At 39.1% G+C, this 27239-nt stretch overlaps 1 protein-coding gene across 1 annotated transcript in view; it reads left to right on the top strand.

Moving 5' to 3' along the window:
* TNKS (tankyrase) overlaps positions 1-27239 on the top strand; it is a 128570-nt gene that overhangs the window by 62009 nt on the left and 39322 nt on the right. Inside the window, 5 exon segments of the mRNA XM_030947785.1 lie at positions 2921-2957; positions 3819-3894; positions 22646-22740; positions 25696-25762; positions 26197-26383. Of these exon segments, the coding sequence (XP_030803645.1) occupies positions 2921-2957; positions 3819-3894; positions 22646-22740; positions 25696-25762; positions 26197-26383 (462 nt within the window).

Below are 27239 nucleotides of genomic sequence, written 5' to 3'. Positions count from 1 at the left end.
TGTTATTAGCTTACTTAAAGTCAGTTTGACATTCTTTGAACAGAAGTGTTATGTGAGGTTGATGGTCTGTATTCCTGTACTTCTGCTTAGAACTTGAAATTCATCTCTGCCCGTGCACGCATGGTTTGTTTTCAAATGCTTGCAAATGAATATTTGATGAGGTAGCTGTGGCCAATAGCTGCAGGATGGCCTTTGATAAGCTGCATGGCCAAGCGTCGTTGGCTGTGTTGGCAGAGCCCTCTGCTGGGAGCACAGCCTGTGCCAGCGGCAGTCGGTCCTGCAGCCAGCGCCACCCGCTTCTCCCAAATGCCGTCAGCCAGACCCCTCTCGGCTCTGTGCTATCCCACCAGCTGCCTGCTCCAGTGCCCAAGGGGTTCCTCTTCATCCCACAGAGCCTGTGGAGCTCACTTGACCTTTTTTTTTTTTTTTTTTCTTAGCAAACCTGGTGGTGTGCTGTAAATGCTTTTAGGATTTTAGGTTTTGATTTGCAAAATACAGTGGCTCTTTGAGAGTAATAAAGTTTGCCAATTATAAAATAATGTTTTCCTAATCCTAATCGGTGTGGGAGAACCATGATGAATTTCAAAAATGACACGTATGGATTCCAATGCTGTCTGTAAATACCTTTTTTAAAAAAGAACTGGTTAGTAAAACTAACTGATCTAATTGGGCATACATGGGGACATTCCTAAATCAAGAGCCACAGCTTTCCTTTTTCATTGGACAGTAAGGCTTCTGCTATTCAAAGTATTAGAGGAAACAGCTTTTGTGTGACAAAATACTAACTTACTGAGCATGAAGGAAAAATGTTATTACTCTTCTCTAACCTAGTATGTTCAAAAGCCTGGTTAGGACTACTAGGTGCATTGCCAAATCAAAATGTGCAAAGAGGTATTTTAGTCTGGTTATGTCTCTAAAGTGTTGATATAATACAGGCCAAATAACTCTACTGCAGGAAATCCAGCTGTTTGAGATTGTTGCACAAACAATGCAGTAGTAATAAAGGGTCTTTTTTTCTTCTTCACATGCTGGCCAAAGCTTTTCACTTACCATTGATTTGAAACACTCACAACTGTGCCCAGTACTTTATCTTCATTAAAATAAAAAAAGAGGAACATGTACCATGGCTTAGAAAGGGCTGTTGCCTGTGGTGGACAGGCCCCCCTTCTGATGAAGCTGAAGAGTGGTAGAAGTCAAAGGCAGTCATATTTCTGTGCCATTTGATTTGTCTCATGATGAAGCTTTCCTTAACATAGACATAAATTATTTCAAAAGCTAGGTTAACCTTCCTGGCCTATATTTGAAATAACCAGTTTCACCTTTGCTTTGAACTTACTTGCTCCATTGCTGGGGTTCAGCAACACAGAACAGCTCTGTTAGGAGACCCATCATGTGAGTGGCATGACAGAACTCCTTGCTGCAGGTTGTTGTGAATTCCCAAAGATGAATATTATTCAGAAAGCAATTAAACACAGCTGTGAAAGGAAAAATCACCAGTATGATAAGATGTAGATATTGCTTTTGAAAATTCCCCATCTGCATCCAAGGGAATGGGCAGGAAGTGCATGGCTGTGTGTACTCTCCCTCCTCCTTACCCTTGTGTGAAGGCAGGATGCTGAAATAAAGAGGACTCCTTCAGGAAAGGTCTGGTTTTGTTGTGGTTCCTGTCACCCTCTGCTGTTAGCTGGAGAAGCCATGGTGGGGGGAGGACCAAGCTCTTGCTGGTAGATGGGGAGTCCAACCCTCCTCCTGCACCTTACAGCTGTTCTTTAAGGGATCTTTTCAGATGAGCCTTCCATCTTACCTGCCAACCGATCTGGCATTTTCCATGGCCCAGTGCCTTTCCTCACCTGTAGTGAGAGTTTCACTGGAGGCTTATTACAATTACGCATAGGAGGCAGCACACAGGGGTTTTTTTCCTCTTTTGTGACAGCTTCTTCTTCCTGTTTTTCTTACAGCATTTTGGTTAGAGGCTTTAATTCTCTGGCAGATGGTATACAGTATGTTTTTCAAACCCTCTACCTTTTGGGTCTAGGATTCACTCTGTTCTCTGACTGCACAAAGCTGCTAAACAGCTATTTTTCTAATTTCTGACTTGAAATTCCATTCCATTTGTATTGCACAATGTCATAATGATTCAGCTTTGTAGAATCTGTCTTACTTCCGTAGGTTATCTTGTCCCATGCTCTTTTTAAAAGACTAACATGCAATTTTAATCCTGTGCTGCAGCAACCCTTGTGAGTTGTCTGTTTTAACTCAGGACTTCAAATATAAATGTTGCTTTAACATTATTACTCGTGGTTATCTCTAATCTCAGAGTCTCGTAGCAAAATCTGTTGCAGAGTTCATCCTCTTTTGTCTGTGCTTTTTATTTCAAATGTGTGTTTTGTTGGAAAGCGGCTGATGATATAATACCTGGATTTTTTTTAATAATCCGTGCTGTTCTAAAGAACTTAGTGAAGTGTAATATTACCATTCAAATAGGCAGGTGAGAGCCTTGGAGATCAGTAATTTGTACCTTTTCAAAAGCCGCACTGCCTTGCTTTGTCTTGGAATTTATTATGCTTCCCAAGTATAATGTGACATACTGAATAGGGCAGGGGGTGGGGACATTGTCTTCAGCTGACATGCTGCTATCAGCGGGACTGTGTTTCTGGACACAAGATTTCGCAGTCATTGGTTGTCCGAAGAAAGCCTTTCCATCTGAGGATTGGACAAGAAGATGCGTCAGTTTGCTGCCCGTCTCCAAGGTACTGGTGATGCTGCCTCCACAAGCTGGCTAACGTCACAGCTCCATCACCCAGCGGGGTGTGGGCTTTTTTCTCCTCTTCTCTGTTTTAATTCTGTATTTGCTTCCTACTGCATTTCTTAATCTGTCTTCTGCCAAATGCTAACAGCATGATATTTTGCAATCATTTAGGTGAATACAAGAAGGACGAACTCCTGGAAGCTGCAAGGTGAGTGCTGCTTAGAATATAAAACATATTTTGGGGGTGGAAGCAGGCGAGGAAAAGGGGTTTTTAAAATAGTACTGTTTTGTCATTGCCTTTCCATGAAATGCTGCAAGCAAACCACTTAATTAGCATAAATCTCTTCAGACTTTAGTCTGGTACAAATGTAAAAGCCTGTTTATGTAATTGAAATCCCCCACTATGGTGGTTATAAGGTTAATATTGAGTTTTTGCTTTAAGCTGCTTAAATCCTCTTTATTGTTTTGTGACTGTTCTTTTTAGGGGCAATTTAAATATTGGAATATTTTTTTTCTTTGGGTTTTTACTTCTGCCGTAGGATGTATTTTGAAAATAGGTTTTATCCGAACAGAGCATAATGAAGCCTATACAAAAGGTGTAAAGTTCAATTGTATATTGCGAAGGCGCTTTTCATCCTTCCTTCTGACTGCACAAGACCATTTTATATAGCCTGTTAACCCTTCTAAAAAAATTTTCTGGGTATTGGTATATAGCTGTTTCAAATGTTATGGGCCATATGCTATGAAAATATATTAAATTCAGAACATTTATTTCGACAAATGGCTTTCAGAGGATCTGTAGAATTAGAAAAAGGAAATACGAGGTTAAGGAGAGAAATTGAGGTGTTTTTGTATGATCTTTAGCAACATATTTAACTGCAAATGTAGTATTCTTTTTTGTATTTACCCTTGATTTTGAAATGTTCAAAAGATTCTTTAACCATCCAACAGTCTCCCTGCCACAGTACAAATTTCAAATATACTATACTTTGCAAAATATTTGCTGAGATAGATATCAAAGAGCTCTGCCCTTTTCCCACCCTTTCCATAATATTCTCCTCATTTACAGGAGTGGTAATGAAGAAAAGCTGATGGCTTTATTGACTCCTTTAAATGTGAACTGCCATGCAAGTGATGGGCGTAAGGTAAGTTAATACCTGTTTTATATTTCAATTATTTAAGAAAGGCCAATTTAAGCATACTGGTAAGCATAGATGTATAAACCAGGAGAATGTATGGGGGTTGGGGGGGGGACCTGTGATGCCTTTTCACCATAAAATTAAACATTGGTATACTTGACACTGGCAGCTGTGACAGATTAAGTTGGCAGACGTGGGTTTTGTGTGTGTCATTCAAATATCAAGCACTGGTCTACGTGTAAACAAAACTTTAAGACCTTTTGTAAGAAAAACAAAATGTACTGTTGCAGATGGATAAAATTACTAAAGGAAGAAAGTTATTATTTGTATTTGAGCATTGTCTGAGTGAGGTGCTTGGTATTCAGCTTAGCTCCTAATACACTGCCACATAGACTGGCACTGTATTGCTATGTTTAACACCTTCTGCATTTTCTTAAATTTGACATTATTGTTTTGACTTTCTCTGGCAGAGATGTTTGAATGAGTTAAATTAAGAATTAGGCTGAAACTGGAGGAGGGAAGAACATACGGAGTGAGAAGTAGATCCTATGATTTTTGATGTTTTAGATTTTGAGATGATAGTCTGTCTAGACTGTTGCGTTACAAATGTTGGGATTTTTTGTTTGTTTGATTGATTTTTTTGGTTTGGTTTTTTTTTTGTTTGTATTTTTTAACTGTGTACCAGAATGTTTTTAATATGTATCTGTTAAAGTGTTTCACCTGTAACAGTACATCTCATTTTTGGAGAGAAAAGCATGGGAGTGTTTTCTTTTCTATTTTTTTAAAATTTTTGATGGAGTGTGTTGGAGCACAGTATAAACCTCTGCCCATCCTGGACCTGTTGTGGAACAGCCAAGTTCCACTGAAATCAGTAAAGATAGGTTAGTTTACACTTCTGGTTAAAAGGTATGTTGTTACTGAATATAAAAAAATACAGCTCCATTGTGGAAAAATTCCGGTTTTTATACACATTTTTAAATATTTCTCAGTTGTAATGGCTATCATACAAACTATGTGATGGAAAACCCAGCCAGTTTTTTGCTTATTTACGTTTATCACTGATTGAAAGTTGATGCATCTTCCAGGTTTCGGAAGCAATTGATTTTATGAACTGAGGACAGGCAATTGAACAAGGGCTTTATTTAATTTAGCAGTGTTGAAAATGATGAAACACTCTCCACATTTTAAGATTAAAGATATTGCCCATATTTCTTGAATTTCCTTTTCTTATTTTAAGACTTTGCTGTTCAAGTAAAAGTGTATTTAGGTGTTAATAGTGCTCTGTGTTATAATTAAATGGGGTGGTGTATAGCAGTGCATTACTGAATAATTCAGCCCCCATCACTATTGATCTAAGGCCAAATGCAGAGTTATGACTTCTGTCAGCGGGGCAAAGAATGAGCCCTTGCAGATGTTTTCTTGAACATTTATCACTTCAAAGTAAAAATTTAAAAAAAAATTGCAAAACTTTTAAAATTCATATTGAGATAGCAGAAATTGAGAGAGCAGCCTCTGAATTAGTTAGGAAATTTATGCCCAAAGCTTGGAAAACATATTGCAGTTAAAGTTCCTGTGTGGGGAGACTTTGAAAATATGTTTGGTTGGTTGGTTTTTGGTAAGTGCACTGGTTTTTGAAACACCTTTTAAGATGCCTTGCCGTTGATATTAATTAGCTTTTAAAAATGATGTCTACCAGATCTATTTTTCTACCACCGCATATGTACAGGAAGGTTGGAAAAACCTTCCTCTAAACCGATGGGAGGTTTACTAATGCTTTGTAGTAACCATGCTATATAACTGTTAAGTATTTAATTAGTAAAGCAAAGTGTTCAGGCCCTGTTCTAGTGCAAGATCACTTGGGATTTGATCATTTTAAGCTGTGCTGCAAATTAACTGAGTTTGTCAATGGAAGTCTCCACTGGTGTAGCTGCCTGTAGTTGATCTGTGGTGATTTACACTAACTGAGGATTTGTCCATTTTGGAAGTTGCTTTTTGCATTCCTTGATGCCTTTAGTAATTATTTTTTGCAGATCTTCTGAGCATTCCAGCCTCAAGCTTAGGACAGCATAAGGCCACAGTTTGAATGCAGCTCTCAGGGCCAGGAATGCAGACTCTGCGGATTGGCCCGAGATTCTCAGCATCATGCTTGTTCTGCAGTACAGCTGTACCCACAAACTCTTCCCTCAGTCTGCTTACCTCTTTCTTCAGTCTGTGCATTCCTTGATTTTCTGAGATGTCCAGCTCTAGACTAATGATAAGGGAACACTTGCTGTATGGGTGAAGAAATTGGGTTCCAGTACTGAATGGGTAATTATTTTTTCTGGAGTGGCAGATGGTGATATTTTTTCATCATACTTTGGGGTGCAACTGTATGCAGTTTAGTTTTTTCCCCCTGGGGGATTTCCCTCATGCATACTAACATCTGGGGTTCTGGATTTCTCAAATACCACATGTGCTGTGAAGTTGTGCTTTATAGAATGGGTAAAAGGAGTGAAAAACTCTGACAGTATCTTGCTGGTTTGAAACCAGCTAAGGTTGGAAGTAGAAAAGATTTATTGCATTCTGGGCGCTGCTTGCAGCCTTTTTGAAAAGTATTGACAGCCAGAGTCTGATTCCTACTGGACAGGATTCCATGATTCTAAAACAGTTACATCTGGTGCTGATAACCATTGCTCCATCTGTTTATTGAGGATAGAGGTCAAGACAAATAGGAATGAAAACTGAACTTCCTTCTTCCCCTCCAAAGTCACAGTTTAGGTAGGTTATAGTCATTGTAGAAATGTTCACATTACTGAAGCTTTTGAGCTGCTATCTGAAGAGGGAATATATTCTGTGTGGCTTTTCTTGCCATTATCTTCTGGAGGGAAAAATGAATTAGTGTGCAAAACAAAGACCAATTTTAAACATCAGCTGAAGTCTTCCTGCATACCAAGGATCATGGTAGTTTTTGGGAGTCTTGATGACCAAAGAAAATCAGCAATAATCTCAGGAACTGCAATTTCATTAGGCTAGGTAATGATTGATTTTTGTGCAAGTACTGGCTTATGTGCATGTTCAGTGTCTGTCAGGGCACAAATAATGAGCTGTATAGTGCAGAGCTGTATGGTACTGTGTAAGCAAATTAGTATTACACAAGGGTAAATTTTACAAAACCTGTTTTTTTAAAACAGCCTTATTTGTTTACTTTTTAAAAAACAATGCTTGAGCTGAAATATAATAGTGATTTTTCATGGCAATTAGTCCTGCTTTGATGTTGGTGTTTTTTAACAGGAGACTGGAAATTTGCAGTTGTTACGATGGGGTGTTGTGTGAAAGGCAACATTTACATGTTGCATCATTTCTGTTCACATTGCCTCACCAAGTATCAGAACAGAACTTAGACACAGTGCACAGCACCTGCCTATTGCTGTGGCTCTGAAATTTCCCTGCATCCTGCCTGGGAGTTCTGCTGGTCTCCTTGGTCTTTACATTATCTGTATAAGGTAAGGACTTCTAGAAGACAAGCCTGTGGTGTTGGTGTTAGCAGATGGTAATGAATTTCACACTGTTAAGAAGCCAAGGCATCTATTTATGTGTCTATCTATGTAAAGGTACATAGGTTTTAGAGCCCCTGTTATTTTCCCTCAAATATTTTCCTCTGGGATTGTCTTTTTCAAGGCTTAGTTATGAGTGAATTATTAGCAATAGGAGGTTGGATTTTTGGTTGTACAAGGCTTAGTTATGAGTGAATTGCCAAAAAATGTTTTTTGACCATTTTAAATCACCCGGTTGCTCTGCTGGAAATTAATGCTGTATTACTTCATCGTGGAAGCTGGATTTCTGACTCGTTATAACAGTCTCTGCTTACCTAAATCAGTGGCAAGAGACAGGTTTAAAATTGCACATATAATGGTTGCAGGTTGAGTAGAAGCACTTAGTCCACTTATTTCCTTCAGGAAGCTGATGTGAACACTTGAAAGCTGTTTAAGGAAGAAATTGATGTTGCCTTCATTTTAAAAATACAGAAGTATCTGACCTGATAAGGAAGGATTGGTTTCAAAAATTCAGATAAGAACTCTTTTCTACAAGACACTTCCCACATGACTAATCATAGCTTTCCAGAGTGATCTGCATCCAGCTGACATGGTAGCTATTAGCAATAGGAGGTTGGATTTTTGGTTGTACATAATATCCTGCTCCTACACTGCATTATACACACTCAGATCATGCTGGCACTAAAATACTCAGGTGTTGGTTGAATAAAACCTTTTCTTATGCAAGGGAATCCAACTCCTCTATTTAGGAGTTACCCAAATACCACTTTGTTGGGTGGTCTTCTTGAGGTGCATCTCTTGAAGTAGACCTAATAGCTAGTATTTTGAGCTCTTAGGACCATAGAAAAGTCATTAACTGAAAAATAAAATGCTTACTTTGTACTTTAAAGTACAAAGTTTCGGTTGCAGCTGTGTTTTGTATTTACATTTTGTATCAACCATATGAGAAACAGAGAATACAATGGCATTACCTATGACAGCATGATTTCAGGTATTAGTTCAGTTTGAGGCAGGAATTGCTACCAGAGGGCATCACAGAATGCAGTTCCTCCACAGCTGCATTGTTTCCTGTCCTGCACCTTCTCTCCCTACTTCCTTCTTTGGAAACCAGAAATGTTATTTTTGCAACAGGTGAATCAGGGATCCTGCAAACAACACACCTCAGTTTTTCCTTACATAGGATCATCCAGTACTGTGGATAATGTAGTGATCCCATGGGGGAAAAAATAGGCAATTAATTAAAATGCCATTTCTGTCATGCACGTGGTCATACCTCACTTACTTGCACTGTTGTTTTGTGACTGGTAGTGTCCTTTTGTTTATTCCCAGTTTTCAGTCCTTAAGAGCTCCCAGTACCAGTCTTTGGTATTTTGCTTCTGCAATGCCTTTTTGGTTATACCTTTCCAAACTAGCTGTAGACAACCCAGGGTCCAGAATACCAGTAACAGGCCTTTTCATTAAACTTTGTGAGTCATAGGAGACATAATTGCCTCTTGGGTTTGACTGAGGCTGTTGCTTCAGCCTGTTCTTTCCTGCCATAGGGATATTGGTTTTTCTCATGCATGGCCTCATTCCGGTTCACTGGCACAGGGTTCAGATGTAAGAATTCCAAGTCTGACAAGGTCTGCAATGCAGTGCTGAGTAGCAACATCCTTGGCTTGAGGTAACCACTGCAAAAGGTCTTGAGAACAAAGTGCCCCTCAGCTTTTGCTATGGGACATCCCTGATACCAAGTAGCATTGGTAGTAAGTAGTAGTTGGATGAAATTGCGGATTCTTTCTCTTGCTTCCTCTGCGTCTTTCTCTCTAGTGAGAGATCAGCCTGTAAACAAAGGGCTGGTAAAGAGAAATTAAATTCTAACAAGATCAGGTGAGGTATGTCTCCTCTTACCAGAGAGTCTCCAATTTGCTGCCGGTAAGTGAATTTGCCAACCCGTGTTCCACAGCTCTGGTTGTTTGCAGCCATTTTCAAGAAAAATCCTGCAATTGGAAAGAAAATTGGTATAGCTTCCAGTTTCTGAGTCTGTATGGAACAATCGATCCACATTTTCACAAGCTTTCCCTTTACAGTTATTAAGCCTACAGACTTGGGTAGAGGTTTAAATTCCCTTGTAATATGCTTGGCTCTAGAAGCTGGGAGTTGAAGAAAAATGCCACATACTGCAAGATGTGAACACATTGTGTACTGGTGAAACTGTAAACCTTCAAAATTGTGTGCATTTTTCTTGTCCTGTGAAATAAAAATCAAAATTAATACCACATAAATCCATAGGTCTGTTTGTTCTGTAATTGTAACAGATTATATTCAGATGGGTGTGGAATATATTTTGGAAGAAACTATTTCACATACCATTAAAAAAAAAAAGTTGTTTGAGTATTGGGAAAATCTACTTTTCTGCAGACAAAAGCTGTTTATTTGAGCAAAAGACTTGCGAACAGATAGCCAATGTAAGGCCTTGTCGTGCCCTAGGATATGTCTGAATGTCAGTGTGGACTTCACATGTTTGGGGTTTTTTGTCACATGTAATATCATGCCTAGTTTCACAATTTGCATTTCATCTTTCTCAAAGTTTTATGAACTCTTCTACTAGTATACGTTGTTTGTTCGTGTGGCTTGTAAATACAGTCTCTACTCTTAAGGCTTATCTACAACAAAAAATAACTAACTAGTGCAAAGGACAGGAGCAATGGAATCATCCAGAATAATAGTTAACTGTGTATTATTCTTGGTTCAGAATGAGTGCCTTCTCCTTCATTAATCTAATAAAATGAAAAGATTAAAAATTGTTTAATGAAATGTCATTTTGTTTCAGAAAAAAAGAAAGCTCCACAAATCCAAAACAGTTATTTCAGAGTAACTGGATAGACAGCCCTTGCTAAATCTGCTCACTTTCTGCTTACTAGCATAAATGTCAGTCTGGTTTTGATGAAATGCTTTAGACTCAGTTTTGTGGGTGGGGAATGTGCAGATTTTGGTTTCTACATTTGTGGTCCTGCAGGGATTTGCCAGAAGTTTCCTGATGTGCAATTACAGCACTGTGGAACTGCAGTTATCAAAATAAGCAGTAACCATGCGGGCTGTTAGCTGATGTTGGCTTGTGTAACGCTGGCTCTGGCTGATGGCTTCTAGACACTGCAGCCTTTGTTGGCACTGATCTTGTGTGTGTTTCATGAAACACGTGTGTATCAAGGTTATATCTAGGGCTGTGAGCTGGTAGATTGATAAAGAGACTCACAGAATGTCCTGGCTTGGATGGGACCTTAAAGATCATGTAGTTCCAGCCTCCCTGCTATGAGCAGGGATGCCTTTCATTAGAACAGGTCAAATATTTTAAATCAAATCCTGTGCACAAAATTGAAGGTATTTTCTGGATTTAGTTAATGGTGTACTGTAAAAAAAAAGTGATATTTCCAACAAATGGTCACAATTGTGTTTTGCCTTTAAAATACTATTTCATTTGTTATAAAAAGATAGTTCCCAGGCTTCATGCATGTTAGAAAAAGTGACAAGTTATGCACTTTGTTATGCTGTGATCCTATCTTACTTTGTCTGCCAAGCATGATCAAAGTGGGTAACACAAGAATGCCTCTGCAGACTTTGTATGGTATAGATGACTTGGCTTAATTTCTATCCCTGGTGTCACTTAAAACCTTTTGTATCCAAGGATGATAACTTTTGAATAAAATTTAAAACTGATCTACTTGATTTAGGTTTCTGTTATGAGATCCTAAATATTTTCCCTAAAACATTTCAGTGAGTACCCCTTTATGTATTACTTGAAGTGTATTCTGTCATGTCCACAAATAGGAATTGTGCTCCAAAGGACCAGAAAGAAATTGTTTACTCTGTCATCATTCTCTTTGTATTGTTCTCTAAAATTCAGGAAATCTCATTTTTTAGATCTTAATTAATGTGCTCTTCAGGAAGCCTCAAATGTGTTGAAGGCATGGGGGATTTTTATACCTGAACTGTTTTCCCCTTGATGATTAGCTTCACACAGGAGATGACTTCCCACATTAGGCTATTATCCATCTCTTGTCAAGAGAAAACAAGTCAAACTGGCAGATTTGGGCAGAGCTGCCATGTAATATTTTATGCACATTAACTAAAAGCTGTGTTCTGGATTTGGCTTTTAACAGCTCACAGAGCATCCAGAGGCCGAGTACCAATAATATTTCTTCTACTGTGATCTCAGGAGTGGAGCCCTTTCCTTCAGAGCTTGCTGAGATTGTTTTGAATTGAAACGCAGCAGCTCAATCCAGGGACTGAGTGCATTTGCCTTTTGTATATGGTTGACAATAGTAAATACTGTAGGTGATATTTCCATGCTTCGTGTCACTTTCCTCTCAAAATCCCTGCATGTGAGCATAAGAAGTACTGAGAAGCAAACTGACCTGCTTTCTTGTTGCTTTTTGCTTTGGAGTGTGGTGTTAGTGTACTTTGTGCCCTCCCTCTGTTGTGACATCTATCACTTCGTTGTACACTATTTCCCATCTCTTTGTGCTGTTGTGCAACCACCTGAAGACCTAACATCATCTTCCTAATAAACCACTGGTGAGGATTTAGTTAAAACACCCATTGAGTACCTATTGTAACCTGTATGTGTTGACTTACCCTTATGCATGTGTTTGTTGGCTGCTTGAGAAAACCCAAGTTTTTGACTCTTCCCAAGCAGGTTGTGTGTATGCAGGTGTTCACTAATTCTAGCTGTTATTATATTGTATTTTTGCTTGTACAAACATCAAGATTACAGGCCTCTATGTAGTTCCTTAAAATGGTACAGTAATGATTGGTTTGTTACTTCTATGTCTTCACATTCCAGAATAATCTTAAGTGAAGGTCATGTAAAGCTGTAATTCACCTGTTTTATTCTCCTGTGCTCTCTTGAGTGGATCCAGTTTGGTCCTGACTATTTGCTGATGTTCATTTTGGTTATGGGGATGACTACGTCTTCTGTGCTTAATTTAGCTTTAGACAGATCCTTTGTCAAGCTTCTCCATGCTCCCAAACATGCTCACTCACCAGGATTTTGGAATAAGACTTATTGTTTTTTCTGAGATGTATACCAAACAAAAAGATCCGTCAGTTCTTCACAGTGCCTTCTTGCCTGTAAGACCTCCATTTCTTGCTCTAGCATCACCTTGCCCCACTGAACTGGCCGGTGCATTTTGAGCTCCTAGTTGGTTGCAAGAAATTGTCTGGTTTGAATCGATTTTACCAGTTACTACTTAAACGGTTTTTACCTGTCTACTTTTTTTTTTTCCACCTCTAAACTGCTGGAGTTTATGGTCCTTGTGTTTTTCTCCAGCTTGTAAATTCAGCTTTTTGAATGTCCTCTTAATTATTTTTGCTTGCTGTTGGTCATACTGGCTTCTTTCACTATATCTAGCCCTTCCCAATAGAAGGTATGCCTTAGCAAATTGTCTCCAGTATTACCTTCACTAGTAGTTTCTGTGCTGTCTGTAAGGACATCATTTTATTACTTACCAGTTCTAGGTTATTTTTAAAAACTTGCCATTTTTTTAATAGCTCCACTTTATGAAGGTTGGTGCCTCATGTTGGATTATTTTAGCAAGCGTTTCCCCTGTAGATGAGTTGTATCTGAGTGTGTTATAGCTGCTATTAAAGACAACTTCTACTGAAAGGTTTTGGTTCAGGTGTCACTTGGTACCATCCCAGTAGTTGCATTTACCCATGTGGTGTTCCAAGCCACTGTCTCTGTAGAAGTCACTGATATCATCCAAACATTTCACCTCTTAGGTCACCCAAAGCCCTTGTGTTTTCTGCCCTTGCTGCTTCTCTGATTTCTCCCAGCACATCAGTTATCACTTGCTCATACAAACCCATCATTGACTTCAGAGGTTGTATGGATGATTTATAACGATCAGTTTAGTTCTGAATGAAAAGAACTGCAAATACTTATGTGCAAGGAGAGATGTATTTACATAACCATTTTAAAAAGTATTGTTTAAGTTGACTGAGGCAGCAGATGAAGGATAAAAGGGAAGGAAAATGCCAAAATGCATTGTAATTGATGATGGATGTGTCATTGATGAACAAGAAAATTGAGGTGATTTGATTAGTCTTTTCCAAGTAATATTATATGCGACTACTTATAAAAGCTTACTTATACTTATTTCTTACAAGTGAAATACTTTAAAATATTCATATTCTAGTAACCATCTTTTCAATTGGAATTACAAGATAAATTCTCTGCCTTTTTCCCTGTATTTTGCAAGGCTGCTCTTCAAAAGGAATGGTAAAGGCTATTTGATTGGATTATAAAGTAATTTAATTCTAAAATTTGCAAATTATCACTGTAATGCAAAAAGAGCATTTTGTGTATTTAATTTTATTAGTTATTTTATGTTTCATATTTTAATTAAATTCCAAAATATAAGGTATGTTTATTTCATACTCAGCACTGGAGCTGAAATGCAGTCAGTATGGAAGTGTTGCTCATAACAGTTTATTCTGACCCAAGTTTCAATAAAATGAGTGAAGTGCTGATTTGACAGAGAGAATGATCAAATTAATTTATTCCTTCTTAATAATGTGAAAATATTATGAACTGAAGCCTGGAAAGTTTCTCGTTGGAAGGGGAAAGTGGAGAAGCAAAGTAAATACATCAAGGAGAAGTAGTAAAAATAATAAGTTAGGTAAAAAGAAAAGGGAAATAAAAGATTGTTAGTTGACTGTATTAGGAAGAACATTGATGTACATACATCAATGCTAGGGAGGCTAGGGAGCATCACTGCAGAAAGGGAGCTGGGGGTCCTGGTCCATGGCATTGAATGGGAGTCGCTGAGCCCTGGCAGCCAGGAGGGCCAGCCCTGTCCTGGGGGGCAGCAGGCACAGCCAGGCAAGGGAGGGATTGTCCTGCTCTCCTCTGAGCTGGGGCAGCCTCACCTCCAGTGCTAGGGGCAGCTCTGGGTGCCGCAACATCAGAAAGACACTGAGCTGTTGGAGAGTGTCCAAAGGAGGGCAAAGGCCTTGAGGGGAAGCTGTGTGAGGAGTGGCTGAGGTCACTGGGTCTGTTCAGCCTGGAGCAGAGGAGACTGAGGGGCGACCTCACTGCAGTCACAACTTCCTGATGAGGGGAAGAACTGGGACAGACACTGATCTCTTCTCTGTGGTGACCAGGGACAGGACCTGAGGGAACAGCATGAAGTTGTGTCAGGGCAAATTTAGGTTCGATATTAGGAAAAGTTTCTTCACCGAGAGGGTGGTTGGGCACTGGAACAGTTCCCCAGGGAAGTGGTCACAGCTCCAAGCCTGACAGAGTTCAGAGGTGTTTGGGCAACACTCTCAGGAACATGGTGTGACTCTTGGGGTGTCCTGTGCAAGGCCAGGAGTTGGACTTAATGATCCTTGATGGGTCCCTTCCAACTCAGGCTATTCTATGACTCTACGAAAGATTTTGATAGCAAGTGGAAAAAGAAGAGACTGCAACAGCAAAAAACCCTGGCAGTTTTGGTTCTCTGCTGATGCAGTGTGCATCTTCTTCAGATTGCCAGAAATGGCTATGCTGGACACGATACTGTGAGGAGTTTCTGTGTAGTGTTCTACCATATCTTTCAAGTCAGCATAGATCTCCTTTCAGTGTTAAATAGCATCAGCCACATTCCTTTAGGAGAAGAGAGTGGATCTTTATTGTAATTTTTTCCTTATGTAGCTCAGCAAGCCGCTATTCCCTCAGCTGTCAGTATGTATCACCAAAGAAACAGCATATACTCCTCTGCTTCTCTGATAATCCATCTCAAAGTTCCTCTCCCTGTGTCCTTGAGTGCTGCCAGAGATGTATTCTGTGCTTCTGAATCTGGGAAAACTACAAATGCTACTTCATGGTGAAAGCCTCAGAATTCCTTTTTCATACTGCAGTTCCATCCCTAGCTACACCCTCATCATAGGCATGTAGAAATGGAAGAGATTCTTGTAAAGATCAGTCTTCTGAGAATACTATGGTTTTGTGAGAAGTGTTACTCAATTTTTCTGACACATCCTCTGTGGAACTGTTTTACCAAATGGTGTCTGAGATACGTGCCTATACAGAGGATTTTCGGGAAAGGGAGGGGGTGTTGCATTTTAATTCTTGTTTAGGAAGAGGTTAAAGATTACTAGTGCCCTATTTATGGGATCTGCTATTTGTGAAATCCTTCAGAGATCAATGGTGTTCCTATTTAAGGTGTCTCTCTCAGTTCTCTGCCTTTTTCCCCTTAGTCTATGTTTCTAGGTTTGTTTCTGAAAGTAATGACAACTCCCTGAGCGCTACAGCCTGAGGACAGAGTAGCTGGACAGTGGCCAGGCAGAAAGGGGCCTGGGGGTGCTGGTTGAGAGCAGCTGAACATGGGCCAGCAGCATACCCAGGTGGCCAAGGCCAGTGGCATTGTGGCCTGTGTCAGGAATAGTGTGACCAGCAGGACAAGCGTGGTCATTCTTCCCCTGCACTCATCACTGGTGAGGCCACACCTTGAGTGCTGTGTCCAGTTCTGGGCCCCTCCATTTAGGAAGAATGTTGAGTTGCTGGAGCAGGTCCAGAGAAGGGCAACAAGGCTGGTGAAGGGTCTGGAGCACAAGTCCTGTGAGGAGCAGCTGAGGGAGCTGGAGTTGTTTAGCCTGGAGAAAAGAAGGCTCAGAAGAGCCCATATCACTGTACAGCTGCCTGAAAGGAGGCTGTAGCCAGGTGGGGGTCAGTCTCTTCTCCCAGGCAACCAGCAACAGGACAAGAGGACAAAGCCTTAAACTGCACCACGGGAGGTTTAGATTGAACATTAGGAAGAATTTATTCACAGAAGGAGTGATTGATCAGTGGAATGGACTGCCCAGGGAGCTGGTGGAGTCACCATCCCTGGAGCTGTTTAAGAAGAAACTGGATGTGGCGCTCAGTGCCGTGGTCTAGTTGACAAGGTGGTGTTCAGTCATAGGTTGGATTCAATCTCAAAGATCTTTTCCAACCTAGTTGATTCCATGATTTCCTGTTCTAGTTTATTTTAACCTTGAGATGGAGACACTCCAGTTATTTCTTTGTCTACCCCTGTGCAAGATCATGCTTGTCATCCTGGTGGTCCTTCCCTACGCTAAGTATGTAGGTGATTGAAAAAACTTGTCTCTCATAAATCTCCTGCCCCCTTATTTGTCAACACGTAGCCCAAGTTGCAGTACAACAGGGTCACTGTGTTAATGTGTGGGACTGATGCCAACCTTTGTCATGCGGTCTTAGAGGTTCAGACATAAAGTCAGAAAATTGTGTTGTCTCCCAAAGGTCAGATCTACTAGAGAAGCATTCAGTAGTCAGTAGTTTGGACAGTACAGCCCCCTGAGAAGGAACAGGTTTGAATACTCACTGGTTATGAGGAGCTGGTCTGTCACCCAAGCAGACCTCTTCCAAATGAGGCCTTACTCTGTCGGTGTGTTTGCCGTATTTTTAGCCTTCTCTTTCTGTGTTTTTTAACTCTTTTTCGAGTTTATGGACATTCTTGCCCATTGATACTCTGCCCTAGCGCTGCTGTGTCTGTGCAATCAAGCTGGTTTTGTCTTTGCTGGTTTACAGCTCAAAACAGTTGGTTCCTCACCACCACCACCCCCACATGCCAAGAGATCATCTGATATACCAGACCTCTAAATTAAGATACTGTTTGCCTTGCAGATTCTGAATTGCTTAACTGTTCAATTCATTTTCCCTGTCATTAGCTGTTAGAAAGCAGCATGTGAAATTTGTGACATGATGTTTTTTGGAATTTTACTGTACTGAGCCTGTCCAGTTCAATAGTCTAATTAATTTCTACTGTTTGTATTTTGAAGATGAAGCAGTTAAATTACCACTGGAAACAGTAGGGTGAGAAATGTTTTCCTTAAATATTTTTTAATTCTTGTCTTTAGGAATTTTGTTTGTTTGTAGGGGTGTTAGTTTGTTTCTTGTTTATTATAGTTTTTTTACATAAGAAAAGTGGTTTAAGCTCTTCACCTGTGTGCTTATCTCCAGAGTTGCAGGTAGCTCATCTACAGTCAGCAGTCTGACATGACTTGTATTCCTGAAGCAGCATCTATAAGTTTGTCCCTAAAGCATAATTGTCAACCACTAATTTAAATAACTCGGTGCTCCTATAAAATGTCCAAGGAAGCTGCATGATTAGGGTGACAAGTCACGTGGCTGGTGAACAGAAGCATGGACCCTTTCCTGCTTATTAAAAGCTTAATTATTCATTCAAGGATAGGGAACTTCATTACTTTTGTACCAAATGTGTAAGAGCATTATAACATGAATATAAAATAATTATTTGGAGTTATTTGAAATATGTGTTTATAGAAGGAAATATTTTGTATGTAAGTCCCGTCTTGGCACAATACAAACAAATGTTAATGAGCTATTTCCCAAGAAAGCTTCCAAAGTCATTTAAAATGAAGGTGTAAGATGGGTGCTCTGTTTAAAATTAGAATGCAAGTTGGTATCTGAGCTGCAAAGGAAAAGCCTCATAGTTTCCACAGTGGAAACGTTTAGGAATGTGTCTGTAAGATTTTAGTGTTGTTGCAACTTGTTTTCTTACCCCATTTATCAGAATGATAAAGTGGTGACAGGAGGTACTCTGCTTGCATCCGGAATGTCTTCCTGATGTACTCTCATGATTGATGTGGTTCATTTTAGAGATGTCTGCAAGAGAGCAGCATCAAGCACAGGCTACTGTGATTGGAAAGAAAGATTCTGTCATAAATTCTAACACAGCAAAGAGAAAGTTGTTTGCTTTGCCAGGAGTCAGGACATCTTTCAAAACAGTTTTATGCAAAACTATGAAACTAAGGTCCCTTCTGTGGATAGAAATTCCTGTGCTCTTCCCTTAATTCAAAAGAGGTGAAACACTTCTCTTAAGGGAGTTTGTATGACAAGCTGCAAGAGTTTTAAGATATTTTTATTGCTGTTTTCTAAGGGCAGTATGATCTGAATACAATAATTTTTTTTTAACTACATTTGTTAAATGGCAGTTTGCTGCATACCTGCAATTTCCAAATCTACTAAACCTGAAGGTAATTGCAGACATGATATAAAAACTCACAAATATTTATGTCTGCATTAAACATTTTAAAATCCCTCCCTCTTTTTTTTTTTTTGTGTGTCCTCTGTCAGCAGGATGTTGTACAAGAGTTAACAATAAGCATACAAATATCCTTAGCTATTTTTTTGCCAACCTTTACTTGTTTCCCCATCTGTGTAAAAGCCACCCTTGCTGGTGCATATCCCTGTGGGGACCTTCTGAGCATGAGAGTAGCCATATGTCAAGGACAGAGCTGGCCGTCAAAATCAGAGTGTTGACTCTTTATTATGAGAATGCCCTTCCTGTAAACAATTATATGAATTTATCTAAATCACTGTATATTGATGTAAATAAGATGTATGATGGGATCTTATTTATGTAATAAGATTGTTGATTTTAACAGCCTTCAAGATGGCAAGTTGAGAATGAGAGAAACATATAGATTATGATTTTTATCAGTAGAAAACAAGAACAGGAGATATTAATTTTTAAAACAGTTCCTGCAGCTGTTATTAATCATGCAGATAATGCATAATATAAGATGGTTACATAAGATCCCTTGGTTTAAAGTTGCCCTTAAAATGTGTAATTTGAATCTGGAATGAAACTTTCTTCTGAGGCAGTGGCAGCATTTACCGTCTGAGGGCTGCTGAAGACTATTTAGCAAGATAAGGGAAATGAATGGTGCTTGGGGCTGGAACTCCCACATTGCCTGTGGACAGCTTGTTGAAACAAATTTTCAGATTTTAGCAGAAGCTGCTCAGAGCCTGCAGCGCTGGAGATCCCTCACGGCCCCTTTTGTTTGATGCAGGTGAACAGGGGATGGCAGGTCCAAGGCGACTGACCTTGAACAGGGGTCATCAGATCAGCTCTTGGTAACAAAGCAGTGCAAAAATACCTAAGGCTCACTGAGAACAGTATCAAATCTAAAAAATGCATTTCTTGTATTCCCAGGCAACACATTATCAAAAAGACTGCAGGCAAAACCACCTCCCTTACTATAAATAGTAGGTATATAGGTTGACAGCGATTGCCATCTTGTGTAAAGTGATATTTCTTAAAGTGCTCTCAGTACCTGCTTTGGCTCAGTTACAGCTGCCATAAAATTTTCAAATAATATGAGCATCTTGCATGATGGTCTACTTTACTTAATAAAAATGGAGTTATACTCTTTTTAATTATACTAGCAAGTAAGCCAGTGTGATTGGCCTGGTAATTGTGAATGTGAGTCCTGGAAGGTAAGTGCCCTCTAAGGATTTTTGTTAGTAAGTCTTGCCAAGTTTTGCAAGATATGGGAGGAGGGGTTAATTGATAGCTTTATTTAATCTGTTTTCTTAATATTAAGTCATTAATTTGATATACCTTTCAGGCGCAGTAGACATTTCTATCAATGGTATTTAGTTTTTACTTCCCTGATGCTATATAAATAGCATGTTAATTTTAAGAATCACTCTCTACTGCCATAATTCGCTATTTTTTTGAGGGCTCATAATGTCATCTAATGAGTAGTTCATGTAGCACAATATTATCTTTTAGTTACCTAGATTCTATAATTAGCATACAAAGTTGTAACTCCACATTAGTATTTTTACTTATTAAATCTGTAGTATGGATGAATGGTCTTTCTTATGAGAAAGGAAAGAAGCTTCTAAGCATCATGGAGACAGCATCTTCCTGCTTTCTCCTTCCTGAAGCATATGTAAGCACAGCATTTATAGGAGCCATTTAGCTGAACTAATGAGCTACTGGCTTGTGGATAAAGGGGGAGCAGCACTCCAGGTTCTCTGCTCCTGCCTCCTGCACCTGTGTGTGTGTTCACTTGTCCTTGACCATCAGTTAAGTGGTCTCTCTGGCCCTCTGACTGCCTGCCTCTCCAGCACTGGGTGTTTGCAGTTGCAGAGTTGAGGCATGCTGCCTGCTGGAGATCTCAGCCCCCTCTCCAGGATGGGCACAGGGAGCATCAGTTGATGCTGCTTGGAGAGGCAGCCACAGCACAGCACACAGCTTCGCTGGAGCTGCTGTGGGCCGCAAGGCAGGCACACCAAATGTCAGGTGCCTGGCTGCAGATAAATAATTCTGGTGTGCTGGGCAAAACAAGATGCTCCGTATTTCAGTCATGGGACTGGGGTGTCTGCATGCCCTTGCTCAAGAGAAGGAGGTAGCTCACCTTACTGAAAGACAGGGATATAAGTTGTCTAAAGATTTGGGTTAATGCTGATTTGCTTCATTTATGCCATTTGTTGTGAAGCTATAAACTTGAAAAGTTTTGTGTTTCTTCCTAATGAAGTTATTCGGCAAATGCAGATCTATTAACCCTAGAAATACAAAGTGCACAGTCCCAGCATGAGTCATAATAGTTTTTCTTTTAATTTTAAGGATTGAGCAAGACTCTGGGGTTATGTGTCTTTATTGAGAACATCTCTGTTAATAATGTTTCCTTTTAGTAAAGCATAGTTTTGGAAGTCTGCCATCATTGTTTTAGAAGTGGTGCTCAGACAAGAAAAGATGAAGTTTAATTGTTGTGAGGTTAAAGGATCCTGCAGCGTTCCAAACATTTAATGCTTGGCTCCAGTTTTTCTGGAGTCTAGACCTTTGAATGGACAGACTTCTCTGTAGTCCATTTCAAATTAATTTTAGGTTTTCTGAGTTACTAATTCAATTGATAAAACTGGATTTAGTAACCAACCCAAGGCAACTGTCAGAATAAATAGTGCTGAAGTATTCTGGTAGTGTCAATGGCGGCATCATCCTTATCCACATTTTCATTAGTATTTATGATATTGCCTTCTAGATCAGTCTAAATTGTTAATTATTTTGTAATAGGGGCAGATATAAAAAGAATATATTGCCTTCTAGATCACTCTAAATTGTTAATTCAGTAGCAGAAGCCTTAATAATAATAGATCCTGATAATTTGTGTGGTCAAACAACTAAATGTTGTTACTGGTATTTTGTATCTTGGAAACACTCTGGGGATCTTCGTGTTAGAATGTTAGAGGTCCTTCAGTAGAGATAATTCTGAAGATGGGTCTTATGGAAACTTGTGTAACTACTTCCCTAAATTTACTGAGTTTTCCAGTTGTTTTTCTAAGAGATACCCCGTGCTGTCATTTCTGATAGTACAACCTGTGTCCTCAGTATAATACACAGGACACTTGGTTGTTGTCAAAGTTGTTACTCTTTCTGAAGCCAAGTAGCAAAGTGTTGAGACTTTAGTAAAATATAATACAGACTGCTCCGAAGTTATGGACATTAAATATTGTTCCTGGAAATCCATACTGTTTATGGATGTATAGTACTTGCTTCTGTTTATCACAGATGCGACCATTTGTCTTGAGGTTTTTTTTGTTTTTTAACCTCTTGATAATAGTGAACTGTGACATCTCCCCTTGTAATACTGTACAATGATGTTTTAATGCTGCCAGTAAATTTATACGTGGCATAATACAGTGAGATATGTACGTTTTCCCATGTTTCAAGCTGCTTTATGTGTTGGGTTTTACTGTGAGAAAATTGTATCATTTGGTTGCACGCCACAAAATAAATTGCAACAAAGATCCCTTTAAAATCCTCTGCTTCTCAGCCTTGGGAAGGAGGAAACAACATCATCCATTTCTGTAGGAAAGCAGTCCCCTCGGGCTGAGACAGCACACAAAATTTGTTTTATAATAAAAAAGCTTTTAAAAATAAACTTCAAGGGACATTACTGTTGTCAACTCAACTCAAAAGCTTTCAGTTAAAATTCATATGAGCTAGCTATGGAGAAAGATGTTATTACTCTGTTATTATGCAGCAAGGTGCATTACTGATGAAGACCTGTATTTTGCAGCAAACTGCAATCTGCATACAATTTTCTCTTTGCCTTACCACAGCGCAGTACAGAACAAATATGGATACTTTTTTGGTGCAGAGATGATGGTGATGATAATGATTTTTAAAATTAGCTTTAAATTAAGAGGCTGTTATTGCCTTGGGGGTGCCTGTATTCTTATCCATCTTAAGGCTTTTTTTTTTTTTTGGTTCGGCAGCAGGAGGGGCATGCATGTGCTGTGTATTTGTTAATTCAGCTAATCACAGAAGGGTACTTTAACTTACCTTGGTGCAATGTATAAGAGTAACTGAGAGTATTTCAATGGCAGGAAGTACAGGACTTCAGATTGATGTGGCTCCCATTCTTCATCTTCTTTTGTTTTGCAGTCCACTCCTTTACACTTAGCAGCTGGCTACAACAGAGTTCGGATAGTCCAGCTTCTGCTTCAGCATGGTGCAGATGTACATGCAAAGGACAAAGGGTATGTAAAATTAATTGATTTATTACTGTTTGAGGCACTGGTTTTGTATTAGTCAAGATATAGAATTGTTTTTTTGGTTCATGTTGCAGCACAATCTCAAGTAGTTGTCTAAGAACGTGATGTTTGCTACCGAAAATCTGAGTGTGCTTCAGATTAGTTGTGATTGCACTTGTTTTAAGGCTGCTTTTACACCTTTAATTTTTTTTCCAAACTTTGAGCTTTACTTCCATTTACAGACTACCCTTTAAAATTACAGACTAACAGCATTTTTTTGGATAGGCGATGGGGAGAAGATACAAGGGCTTAGTGAAAGATGTGCATTGAAAAACTTATGGCCTCATTATCTTGTTGCACATATATGGATGTAATTCCAAATAACATCAGTAATGCTCATGTGCTCACAACTAGTGGTCCTCATAGATCTATCTTCATTGAAACTGATAGCAAAAATCAACATATAGTAGAGGCTAAACTATCCTATTTTTGCATTAAGGGGTGGTAGTTATGTAAGATATCAGCAAAGTGCACAGCAGCCAGAAATCTGAAATTATACTTGCTGTGTGTTGTTCTCAGCCATACATTTCTCATCTCTAAGATGATGATTTTCATGATGGTTAGATTGGAAGGCTTAGTCCTAATATGGTATAAATTGGGCCCCTAGTTAAAGGCATACATTTTGAATTCAGAATCCACAGAAGTAAAATATGTGTGTGTGCTGTCTCCAGCAGCAAACCTGAGGCACTTCCTGTTTTTTCATTTTCTGCTAGTGTTAGAAGTGATTTTAAATTTTCTTAGCTTCTTTCCCTTTTTTCCTTTCTCTCCAAAACAGTCCTAAGTGTACTTAAAACTCTTGAAGTTTAACTAATTGTAGCTCTTTTGTCTCTCCATTTACCCCAATGGCTTTTTTAAACAGTATGGTTGTTAAATGCATATTATGCAAGTCAGAAAACAAAAGTACACTCAAAAAACCCCACAAAAACCACAGAAAACCAAAACACACCACAACCTCCCCCACCCTCCCCCCCAGAAAAAGAGAAAACACAATAAAACACGTTCCCCCTGCCCCTCAAAAAAACCCCACAAAAAATAAACCACAAAAGTCCTACAGTAAAGCTCCATATAATACCTATTTAGGTAGATCCAGCATTATTTAAGCAGGTTGAAGGTCTTTTGTACCTTTCCAAAATTTCAGCATCAGTTGTTAGAAAATTCCAGTGTAGATGCTGTATGATGAGTTTTGAACAATTTGCTTGGAATGTATGAGAGGTAGTTAAGTTGAACTTGAACTTGGGGCTGGAGCAGGAAGGGAAGGAAAGCAAACAAAGAAAGGAAAACCTTTCAATACTTACTCTGTACTGAACTTTAAAACAACCCAAACATATTTAGAAACATCTAACATCCTAGTAAGCTCCCAGTTTTTATTAGTGGCACCACACATTTAGAATCAGTGTGGTGTTTTGTTTCACCTTGCTGTTTCTTCTTTATACATAATTTATAAGAAAATAGGCTATAAATAACTGTCACTTTTCATTTAAGGAGTTAAATTAGGCTGCATTGATTTTATAAAACTGTTAGGTTCTCTTCAATGGAGTCAGTTCAGAGAAGGTGCTTAGGAATTGTTCTGTATTTTCAAAATGGTCACCACTTCTGGTTAATCCCAAAGAGTAGCCCAGCCAAGTAAGCAGCTCTTTCTCCACTGGTCTTTCCTTTCCCTTACTGCTATTGTGCTGGAAGAGGGAAGCGGATGCTGCAGAAGTGGGCAGATGCATTGCTTCAGGACTGTCTTTGCTGACAGGCCTTGAAGCCCTCAGTCCTCTGAGATGACCATCATTTTGGAAGTGGGCAGGTTTTTTGAGTGCTCTGTGAAATGGATAGTCTCTCTGTCTCACACATGCACTTATAAGTTGTAATTAAGAAAAATAATGATGGAAAAAACAGTCTGAAAAATTTTCCCCCAACAAATTTTCCTCTCCTGTGACAAATGTGTTGCTGCTTCTGAGAGCATCCACCTTAAAATTAAGTTTATTTAATTGCTGTCTACTAGTTGCTGTCCTGATTATCTCTGAGTTGGTTTTGCAGTCCTGGGAATTACCCTCCGTATTTTTCATAGGTATTATGGGGTTAATTATGGTTTTCATGTATTATATGTACTGATCTGTTGAGCCATAACTAGCCTGTCATGCTTGGCTTGAATTAAACTCATTTTGTCCTCTGCAGTAATTGCCCATCTCACATCTCCTTTTCAATGCATGACTTTTATTACATCTTATGCTTGTGACTAAATCCCTGTTATTTACTTTGCTAGTGTCATTTTTAAGTGTGGCCTGCAGTAATATAACACTACAAAAATTTCAGGGACTCTTAGAAGTATCTTGAGCAGTTAAATATGTTGTACTGTAAAAATGGAGGAAAATCAGGTCATTCCACAGTCTAGAGCAGCAATTTGAGTCTGCTTTCTATGGATATTTGTACATCTTCATAAAATACCCAGGAGTTACGTTAGTGTTATCTGGGGAGTTTTGCCTTTCATGTAGCATTTAAAATAGGAGTTCCTATTTAGGCAGAAGCAGAACACTGTTGAGGAAATTGAATGTGGAATGGGACTTTTCCCCCTCCTTAGTAGCTTCAAGAAAGATCACATCAAAGCCAGTTAATGCTAGTCTTAATGGTAGATTAAACATCTGTGGCCTGTTAAGGCAACAAAAAAAACCCACAACAAAAAAACCCTCCTAAAACCAAGCAACAAACCCCCAAGTTTTAACGCCACTCTTAAGTAATGTGTTGTTTGGGAAGTCAGATTTTATCATTAGTTTGTAAATCCTAATTTTTAAATGCTTAGCTACTTGAATATTTTAACTTTAATTTGATCTTTTCATTTCAGTAGGGAGAAAATTGTTCCTCCCTTAAAAATGCCACTTTAAAGAAAATTGTCATTTGCCTTCTTCTTCCATGCAGTGGTCTTGTGCCTCTTCATAATGCCTGTTCCTATGGACACTACGAGGTTACAGAGCTGCTGCTTAAGGTAAGCAGAGGGATGGGAAGTAATTACTGTTGATTTAGATGTGTTAGATGACATATGAACTGTTTATATCAGTTGAAAAGTAAAATTTTTTTTTTCCTACTAGTAACAGGTTTCAAACATCATATTGTTATTTCAGAAGCCTGCAACTGTAGGTCTTTGAAACAGTATATGTGTTTTTTTCTTTATCTAATTCCTTTGGACTGATAGTAGTGTTGAATCTTTCTGTTCAAAAATTAGCTCACATAAAAATTCTAATTATTTTTCACAGATTCAGCGGTATTTTTCTGTATGCTGGTATTTTTAATTAAATTTTATGTGTGTGTGTTCATACATGAGTGATTTGAACCAATTTTTATAATAAAATGAAAATCTGTAAGCTTTTTAGTTGTTGAAGCTGATTTCTTCCTAATGCAAGGCTTTTTTTGCTGCGCTAGCATGGTGCCTGTGTGAATGCCATGGACCTGTGGCAATTCACCCCGTTGCACGAGGCTGCTTCCAAGAACCGCGTGGAGGTCTGCTCGCTCCTGCTGAGCCACGGCGCCGATCCCACCTTGGTCAACTGCCACGGCAAGAGCGCCGTGGACATGGCTCCAACGCCTGAGCTCAGGGAGAGACTGACCTGTAAGTGCTTCCAGACTGAAAACACTTGGTGGTGGGTGCGAAGAGATGCTTTCATTCCAGGCCACCTTCCTCAAGCTTCAGAAGTGGATGCAAGGCAGCAGAGTAGCTGCAGCTGTGCTGTGTGCTTTGAAGTGCACAGGTACCTCTGATACATCATTTGTCATATAGCCTGGTTTTCTGAAGTTTAGAATTATTAAGGCACTGCTGAATCAGTGACTTTGGGGTTTTTTTTAATGTTGAAAGTCCAGTTCAGTCACACAGGACCCTCTATATTGAAGCTCTGTATTGCATTTAGAAACTTACAGAAGGTAGGTAGCTTTGGTGTGCAACCTTGGAGATGGAAACTCCATCACCTTCTTTTGTAACAATCCTTATGCTGTTTACAAACCAGTATTTCATCTCTAAATTTAATTTGTATGCCTTTGCTTTCCCTCTTTGGGGGATTTGTTTCCTGACTCTTTTAAAATGTGAAAGATAATTAAATGAGACATATATGGAAACAGAGCATTATGAAGTTACAGAAAACTTCTTGAGGATTAGAATCTCTGTTATAAATGAGTTTTTGGTTTTGTCTCTCAACTTTCCGGTATAGCAGAAGCCCCTAGACACTAATAAAGTGATCCTGCACTACTCACAATCACAGCTAGTCAGGTTTTAGTCTAGTCACTATTCTTTGCAGGGGACGATGGTGAGATCCCATGCAGCAGAAAACTTTGGTCTAGAAGAAAAGAGGAGGGCATTAGTATCTTTTAGGTACTTCTCTACTCTGAGTTCTGGGCTATAGCTTCTGACTCTGAGGAGGATTAATTTAGCATTTATTTAAATTAGCAAGCAAAAAAAAAAAATCAGTTTAAAC

This window comes from Camarhynchus parvulus, chromosome 4 (assembly GCF_901933205.1).
Source record: "Camarhynchus parvulus chromosome 4, STF_HiC, whole genome shotgun sequence".
Taxonomy (NCBI): Eukaryota; Metazoa; Chordata; class Aves; order Passeriformes; family Thraupidae; genus Camarhynchus; species Camarhynchus parvulus.
Note: the sequence above shows the minus strand (reverse complement) of the source record. Positions and strands in the feature narration are given on the sequence as shown.